This window comes from Glycine max, chromosome 20 (genome assembly GCF_000004515.6).
Source record: "Glycine max cultivar Williams 82 chromosome 20, Glycine_max_v4.0, whole genome shotgun sequence".
NCBI classification, from domain to species: Eukaryota; Viridiplantae; Streptophyta; class Magnoliopsida; order Fabales; family Fabaceae; genus Glycine; species Glycine max.
This window is the reverse complement of record NC_038256.2, coordinates 2,248,814-2,257,473: the sequence shown is the minus strand read 5'-3', so window position 1 is coordinate 2,257,473 and position 8,660 is coordinate 2,248,814. Positions and strand designations below refer to the sequence as shown.

Sequence of the window (8,660 nt, the reverse complement as noted above, 5' to 3'; positions counted from 1 at the left end):
AATTTTGATATTCTATATAGTTACGCTTCACTTGTATTGAATTGTGTACACCAATATATTTTAGAGCAGTGAATTTAGAAAATGGGTTGTGTAAAAATCCAAATTTTGGTTAACACCTTTGCCATTTGATCATTTTGTAATTTGTTTTACATTTAAGTAAGTTTCAAAGTAATTTTAAAGATCCTACGAACATGTAAAGTCATACGCTCCATTGTGGTTCTAAATGTTGAGCAGTTAATACTTTAAAACTATATAAAAAATGGGGCATTTATATATATATATATATATATATATATATATATATATATATATATATATATATATATATATGTATATTATTTTTAAAAAAACCATGCAATAATTTGACTAATAATATGAAGAAAAGATATACTACGATAACATGGATGAATATAAAACACTCCCAAACTATATATTGTCTAATATTCAAAGGTAATTAAATATTGTTTAATCACCGATGGTGATTAAGTTACAGCATTCGGGTTGATCAAAACTTACAAAATAATATAAGTTTAACAAAAAAGGGCAAATAAATTATATTGGGCTGCGGACTGGATTGTTCAATGTGACTGGCCTTCATCTTCCCATATGAGTTGCTTCCTCAAGATAAGTTCCCATACATGCTGGTTGGGCCTGAAATAGAAGGCGACCTCATCTCCAGCCATTACGTTATTGTCCATTAAAAATCGGTACCAAGGTGCAGCCATACATCGAATGCCATTATCCATAGACATGCTCCATATTAAACGACGCCCACTACTACGCTGAATAGTCATATATAGTGATGATGGCCCAACCAAATTGAGAGCCTCGGGGGGCAGCAACTACATTTAAAGCAAAACAGTCACTAATGATTGCAAGGTCATTATTATTAATTAATAAACAAAACAAACATTTATGATTTATGATATTAATAAACAAAACAAACTTTTATGATATCAATAAAGTCGTACCAATGGGGTAGCATTTGAGATCATAGGTTGGGTAATGTCTATGGTGAACACATAATTTTTGGTGGAACTGTGAGGCCTTCCACATGTCTGTCTTTCCAGTGGTGGAGTAAAATGGAGATGAAAAGTTGTATTATTGTTGGGTGCCATAAAGTAAACCATGACACCTTCATATATATTCAACTCTCTTCTAAATTGTTTAAGCCTATCAGCAAAATAGTATCTGTTATTATCTTTTCTAATTTGTATAATCTGCTTGTGGCCATTGTAATCAAAGAGAACATTAGGTGGGTAATCAGGAGCCCATTGCTGATGATATTTTGAGGGTACCTCAATGTAGTTCTGCAATTAAAGATTCAATGATATCATATTAGCAATATAAATTACAGGAATCATAACATAATTGCGTGGGGAAACACATACTCTATCAACATGGAATGCAGTCTGAAATTGATATATAACTGTGCATCCCAAGAATTTAGGTGGGCCCTGAATGACAAAATTTCCCCAAACAAATATTATAAATTATACCCCTTTTTCTAGAATATGATGACAATCACCAAGATGATGACAATCACCAAGATGAATGATCAAACTACATTCAACATTAACATATTAAAAACAAAAAAATCCTCAAAGCGAGAGTAGACAGACTTACAACACAAAAATGACATGAAGACAAAAACACAAATATGAAGTTCAATGTTGAAAGCATTCCATACATATACATTGCAAGTTCCCAATAGTGTAAACTTTGGAAAAGAAGAAGAAAGCGAAAGTAGACAGACTTACAACATTGGAGCCCGTAGATGTTTCTGTACTCATGTTGAAAGGAGAAAGAGAATGAGAGACAAATGAAGATTTTGAAATTACCACATACAAAATGTATATATTGCAATTGATAACGATTCAACTATTTTAACAAAAATAGGTAATGAGTAGTTAATGTAACTGCCATAGCAGTTACTTGGTATTGGAAACTGCACCTAAATACTGTGTATATTAATGGACACCCTTTTACTCTTCCTCCTGTCAATCACACACGAATTTTTGATGTATCGGGTATTGGGAATATGCAGGTCAGGTCACGTCTAATACCTAATATATACTTGTATTATATATGTGAAAGGTACTCCACAATATAAGCTAACACTAATATAGCAAATAATATACTATAAAATATAAGGTTAAATAGTACCTGCTTTGGCACCAATTCCAACACTTTATATGACAGTGATTTTGTATAAGTGTATACGTTACCATCATAAGGGGTCATAAGTCCAGAATCATATAATGGCTTGTCCACCTGCAGCAAAATCATACACAATGTTATCATTATATTAGAAAATACAACTGTTCAACTTTTTTATGAATACAAAACAAATTAATTGCATTAACCAAATTAACCCTACTAGTTTGGCACGTGTATAAAACAATAATGTCAATGTACGTTATGGAAGCATGCATAAAATGGTTTAAAGATTTCATAAAACTTTTCTTTTCTTTCAATTGATAATAATTGATAATTACAAATTGAAAGATTTCATTACAAATTCAAATGATAATTACAATGTACCGTACTAAAGCCGTCATAGGTCCAGAAGCTGATCCTGGCTTGTCAACCTGCAGGAAATCGTACTAAATGTTATCATTTAATTACAAAATACAATTGTTTAACTTTTTCACAAATAGAAATGACATTATTTGAATTTAGCAAATTAACCTCACTAATTACGCACGTGTACAGAACAACAATTACAATGTACCTTAAGTAAACATGCACAATATGGTTTAAAGAATTGATAAAAAAAACTTTGTTTTTTTCCATTGATAATTTCAAATTCAAAGACGTAGATATATTTTGGTTGGTGACAAAATTTAGTTGTATGTTATTCGTCTGGATTTTAATTTGAAGAGACCGTTTTAATCATTAACAATATAGTTCCCATCACAATCTTAAATGGACAAACATTACTGATATCAAATTTAACCACACGAAATAATGTCGATAGAATTCATTGTCCATACATGACTAATTAAGTGGGTACAACATCACCAAAAAATAGCCCTCCAAATGTAAACCAAAATAACCCAACAAACATATATAAAATTTAAGCATACAAAATATAATTAAAATGTCAACTGATTACTCAGCTTTAATATGTTTGTTTGTGGATAGCTCATACGCAGTAGTATCCTCAGAATCAAATTCATTTGTGGCTTGTTCACCGCTCAATCTTTTGGCAAGGGTGATGAAGGCAGTGTTCCCAGGGTCATAGTCAGCTGACTGGGACAATGAAGGCTGCAAAACAAATATAAGGTATTGTTATGACGGCCCAATAACATATTTAGACCAAATTTGTACTTAATTAGTTAATGAAAGGTGTAACAAATTTACGTACCGTCGGATGGTAATACCCTGATGAAGTCTCAGCACACGATGCGGGTGATTTCCCTATAGTTTGCACATCCTGCATATACCACATTCAGAGGCAACATCAAATGTTTTTAAATTTCCGGATACACCCTTACGATAAGTTAACTATTACCTGTAGACCAAGTTTGAAAGTCAATGTCTGGATATGATGTTCTTCTTCGCTAACATCCATCACAGATGACTGGCGCATGTTTACACGAAACTTGAACCTGACCGCCAATGTCTTACCAACCAAATCATCCACACACTCAGGGAACACTTTGATCTCATCACCACCCTAATTATAAGCAGTAAATTTAAACAAATAAATTTAATTATTATGAATAAATTTAAACAAATAAATTTAAATGCAATATAGTAAAGTCATATTGAATTGTCATGTCATCCATCAGGGTATGTTACAATACATACTGCAATCAATTCCTGTCTACATTCCTCGGCTGTCTTATCGAACATTTTGATACACGTTGCATCCCAAAAATAAAAGTTAGCTTTCTCTCCATTGTGTTCCATTTTCACAACTAATTTATACCTAACACAACAATATCCATGTGAGTAAAGACTCCAATGTTAAGTACATTATAACTGATTTGGGAATGAATACATTTTACTTGGGAACCGTATGACTAACTTGGTTCTGGCAGGAACGGCAGACACCCACTATTTTTAATGGATCAAACGTTGTGGTGCAATTTGGACAGCTATCATAACTCCATGGTGTATCAATCAAGACTTCATCCACCGTAGCAACGGTCAAACAGAAACAATCCTAATTGAATTAAAATATATAACAAATGAAAGTGGACAGATCAAACCAAAAAAAATTAAAAAACATTTAAAAGCTATGAAAACAAAATCATACACACAACAACAACAACAATACTTTCACCATAAATAGTCGGCAACCACACCAAATCCAATTCAGGAACCACACCATATTCAATCCAAATGGTGTTTCATTTAAATTTTTTTGTTCTTACCTCTCTCAGTCTGCTTATGTCACCTAACCTGACCATCTGAGCATTATGCAAGAACTTATCACGATCACCTCTTTGTGAATTACTGGTATACTGAGATTGCGAACCACTGCCTTCTTCTGTTAGTCCACCAACATAAAATGGAACACATAAACTACAAGGATGAAGGTCATAACATTAGAGTATTATTATAAACAAAATATATAACTCAAATTTTTTGCAGTTATCATACCTATCACGGAATTTCCTTATCTCGGCAATATCATCAGAGTTTACATACAACTTGGAACCATTTTTTATATTTTGGACACTGAGGGGATACTTGTCTGCAAAAAAAAAACATTATAGGTACATGAAATAATATGCAGTGCCACATAATATTGATTGGCAAACGTAAGAAGTAAAAAAAAAATACATTATATTCACCTGTGGCATCTTTGATCTTAGCCAATGTTAACATAAGCACCAACGGCTCCCTTTTAAAATGGTTTTTTTCAATAACATCATCTAGCTGAAGAGCATAATCCTCCCATAGTGTCATGAGGATCTCAGCATCACTAACAGGACATAACACATACATACTAATTTGTAATTTAACATATATCATTATGGTTTTTCAAAATATTTTAAAATATCATGAAAATAACCTATTGTCTCTCAACTTCACCGTAACCCTGTATGCAGGATTCACTGTTTTTCGTTCAATAACTTCAGCGATAACACCCACGACATCTATTTTCATACCAAGATAAATGAATAGAATTCAGTTGTGGTGAACATAGGTTGAATATATAAACTAATATGTAATGGAAAAGATTATAATATACTTACCAACTAAAGTATGTCGCAGTGCAATGCCAGAAATAATATCAGCAATTTTAGTTATGACGTGTACATTAGCAAGAATTTCAGGTCTTTCAACTTCCTTCACAGATGTTGTTTTCACAAAGTAAAGCAAATATGGAATTGAACTTACTTTGTATTCAGATTGATTGTCCACAACTTTGATGTTTTGGATCAAATAGGAACAACCTAAAGATAACTTCGGTTGAAATTCAGGGAACAACTCTTGCCATAGCGTTGCCCTAATCTTTACACCCTGAAAGTTATAAACAATCCATAACTACAAATACCCTCTTCACTAACTACACAGTAGAATCAAAGCAAATAACATAACAATTACCATTTGGTCTATGAAGACCATTTCAATCGCTTGTCTCCCATTGTGTTTCTTAACATCCCACATATCAGTTATACGCACTGCTATCTTCCATGATCCTTTCCTTGGATGCAATTCAGATATAAGATTTTCTTTTCCAGACATCGCTACAATATCACAAAGAAATAGTATGAACAATGTATCAAACAGAGCATTAAATTTTTTTAAAAAAATAGTATAAAAAAATTAAACAGCTAAGGAATCATACACAGATGGAAGAAAAAAAACACAGACAAATAAGAAAATCATAGATAGGTAACAAACAAAACAATCAAAACCAAAAGAAGAAGCAAAAAAAAAAAACAAAAAACCAATACGTGTTAATGTAACACATGGAAAGTAGAAAAAAAGCGCACCTTTGTTGTTCAAATCAACCTTTCTTCTTCAAATGCACCTGTGTAAAGTAGGAAAAAAAACCACAAAAAAAGAAGAAGCAAAAACAAAACACGGAATCATACACATCCACTAACTAAATCTTTTTTTCACGGGTAAAGGCGAAGCATAAAAAAAATGAATACATGTTAATGTAACACATGGAAAGTAGAAAAAAACGCACCTTTCTTGTTCAAATCAACCTTTCTTCTTCAAATGCACCTGTGTAAAGTAGGAAAAAAAACCAAAAAACAAAGAAGAAGCAAAAACAAAATACGGAATCATACACATGCAGCAACAACGAAGAAGCAAAAACAAAACACGAAATCATACAGGTAAAGTCGAACCTTTGCTTTTGTTGCTCAAATGAACATTTGTTCAAATGCACCTGTGTAAAGTAGGAGCCAAATGCAAGGAAACGAAAACAAAAGAAACCAAACGTATAACCAAAAACCCAGGAAGAAAGTAAAACAAAAGAAACGAAGCGTATAACCAAAACCCTTCATTCATCTGCAATCCGCAAAAGTAAACGTCTTGTCAAGTGGTCATTCGAGAAGCATTGGTATTCGAACGGCATGGGTAATGGAAACGCATCGGTATACGAAAGGTTTATTGGAAACGTATTGGAGAAGCTTGGACACGTATTGCAAAGGCTTGGAATGGGAAACGTATTGGTGCACTGTAGCTGGAGGTGACATTTTTGGGCGGGAAATTGGGTTAACCACAGCGCGACACGTAGGCATCCAGGGCCTTGTTTGTATAATGATAGATGATTTCTGACCTAGCCTCCAAATTACAAAAAAATCTGTCACAAATTTTCAAATCCCTCATTCGTGACCTTCTTTGAAACACTTGTGCGGAACCTAGCCCCATGTGAAGAGTGCTAGAGAGACATTGTGTAGTGTCTAGTTCCATTCTAAGTTCAAGGAAATGGCGGCTTGTGATAGGGACCTTATGACCGAAAACAGACCAAAGAAATAGAGTTTGCGGTTTTGAAGAGGGAGGACGGAGTTGCAAAAGGATGGGTCGCAGGCGAATATGCATATGGTGTTGTGGGAGACGGAAGTGGTGGGTGGAAGGTATCTTGTGTGAAAGCTAGGGAGGATAATAATGAGGGGAGGAGGAGAAATATTGATGTTGTTGGGATGGAATTACTACTTAAGTTGTTGGCCATCGAGGACTTAGGCTAGAATTTGTTAGATTGAAAATAGTCTTATTGTTATTAAACTCGATTTGGTCGAGATAGTAGTCAATGGTTCAATCGGTGGGTCAATAATATTAGTTATATATAGATAAATGTATAACTAATATTATTTGGTCAAGAAAAAATCATCAATATTTTAAAATTTAAAATAACAATTGATAATAATGAGACATCAAAACGGGCTTCTTAGAAGTGTTCTATTTTTTAAAAAAATCGGTCAAGTCAGACCGGTCCAATTAAGATTCAGTAACTTAATTGGTTAGATTTAGCTGGATCATCTCGAATCAATTACATGATCGATTCAATAGTAAAACGGACCTGATTAGGTCATTGGATCTCGAATGGACCGATTCAACCAACTAGATCAAACCGGATTTTATAACATTTATTAAAAGAGTTGATGAGCCTGTGTTGAAAATTTGAGGTAGATTCTTTTCTAATTTGTGAGGGGTTTTAACCTCCATAAATGGTAAGAATAGTAGCTAACAATTGGACCAACTATAGGATTACACTTAACCAAGGGAGTGACCCATAAGTATGAAAATATAATTTTGGATAAAAAAATAGCAGGGAAAAAAAATATATTTTAGTTATATATACTCAGCTAGTGGAAATATTTTTCTCCTAATTATAAGGTTAGTGTGAAGGTTAAAGAAGGAATGAACGAGAGAGAGAGAGAGATTTAATTTGAAACTACAATTTTCTTATATATTTTTTATTAGTTAAAATTTATTAAAAATTACAAAAAAAAATTACTCTTGATTTAATGAGTTCAACTCCTACTTTTGTAATTTTTAATAAATTTTATATAATTACCGTCAAAAAAATAAATTTTAACCAATATTTAAAATCATAATTTTATAATTTTTAATAACTTTTAATTAATAATAAAAAGTGTTAAAAGCATATTGCTAATACTCCTCTATTTTTAATTGAGTCATAATAGTAGATAAAAGTGCATCATCCAGATAAAGCGTGTCAAAATGTTACTATCTTCATTTTAAATCTATTAATGATTTTTTTTTTCAAATATATTGATATTTTACAAATATAAAATACCATTACATTTTTTTCACCTTTACCCATATTTAATAATTATTATAATAATATTTTTTAAAAAAAAATGAGATATTAAATAAATATATTTTAATCTGAATAGAACAATATTCTACATTCTTTAAATATTTAATTTATATGCATTAACCTTAAATATCCAATATCAATAGATGTTAAACAGAAGGTAAATTTTTCTTATTAGCTGTGAAGGTCCCAAGCAAATATATGTTGCTAGTATCTTAAAGGGTCGTTGTTGTCCCTAAATCACAGCATATGACCTGATTCTGCTCACTAATTTCCCCAAAACTACTGTCCATGATTTTAGCCCCTATCAATTATGTGCCATAAAGCGCCATAAGTGCTATTCAAGTATTGTATTCCAAATATAAGAAAAAAATTTGATTCATGCTAATTAAACAAAGTAATT

General features: G+C 32.2%; 2 protein-coding genes across 2 annotated transcripts; both read right to left on the bottom strand.

Annotated features, from left to right (window-relative positions):
* Positions 1–2,989: 2,989 nt before the first annotated feature.
* Positions 2,990–3,670, bottom strand: LOC121174261 (uncharacterized). The gene is made up of 3 exons (XM_041013135.1): positions 3,518–3,670; positions 3,371–3,439; positions 2,990–3,270 (listed from the first exon to the last, which is right to left on the bottom strand). Exons 1-3 carry the CDS (start codon positions 3,593–3,595, stop codon positions 3,115–3,117), a joined length of 303 nt encoding a protein of 100 aa, XP_040869069.1. The 5' UTR covers positions 3,596–3,670; the 3' UTR covers positions 2,990–3,114.
* Positions 3,671–4,012: 342 nt separating this feature from the next.
* Positions 4,013–5,706, bottom strand: LOC121174384 (replication protein A 70 kDa DNA-binding subunit A-like). The gene is made up of 7 exons (XM_041013624.1): positions 5,566–5,706; positions 5,214–5,481; positions 5,030–5,114; positions 4,809–4,939; positions 4,615–4,708; positions 4,386–4,536; positions 4,013–4,174 (listed from the first exon to the last, which is right to left on the bottom strand). Exons 1-7 carry the CDS (start codon positions 5,704–5,706, stop codon positions 4,013–4,015), a joined length of 1,032 nt encoding a protein of 343 aa, XP_040869558.1.
* Positions 5,707–8,660: the final 2,954 nt, after the last annotated feature.

What these genes read in the sequence shown, in the direction of transcription:
- LOC121174261 (XM_041013135.1), bottom strand. Translation starts at nt 3,595, where the DNA reads ATGCGCCAGTCATCTGTGATGGATGTTAGCGAAGAAGAACATCATATC. An exon ending in CTTTCAAACTTGGTCTACAG is followed by an intron (nt 3,440 to 3,517) that starts GTAATAGTTAAC and finishes TGGTATATGCAG; the next exon opens with GATGTGCAAACTATAGGGAA. An exon ending in CAGGGTATTACCATCCGACG is followed by an intron (nt 3,271 to 3,370) that starts GTACGTAAATTT and finishes TTTGTTTTGCAG; the next exon opens with CCTTCATTGTCCCAGTCAGC.
- LOC121174384 (XM_041013624.1), bottom strand. Translation starts at nt 5,706, where the DNA reads ATGTCTGGAAAAGAAAATCTTATATCTGAATTGCATCCAAGGAAAGGA. An exon ending in TAAGATCAAAGATGCCACAG is followed by an intron (nt 4,709 to 4,808) that starts GTGAATATAATG and finishes TTTTTTTTGCAG; the next exon opens with ACAAGTATCCCCTCAGTGTC. An exon ending in ACATAAGCAGACTGAGAGAG is followed by an intron (nt 4,175 to 4,385) that starts GTAAGAACAAAA and finishes TAATTCAATTAG; the next exon opens with GATTGTTTCTGTTTGACCGT.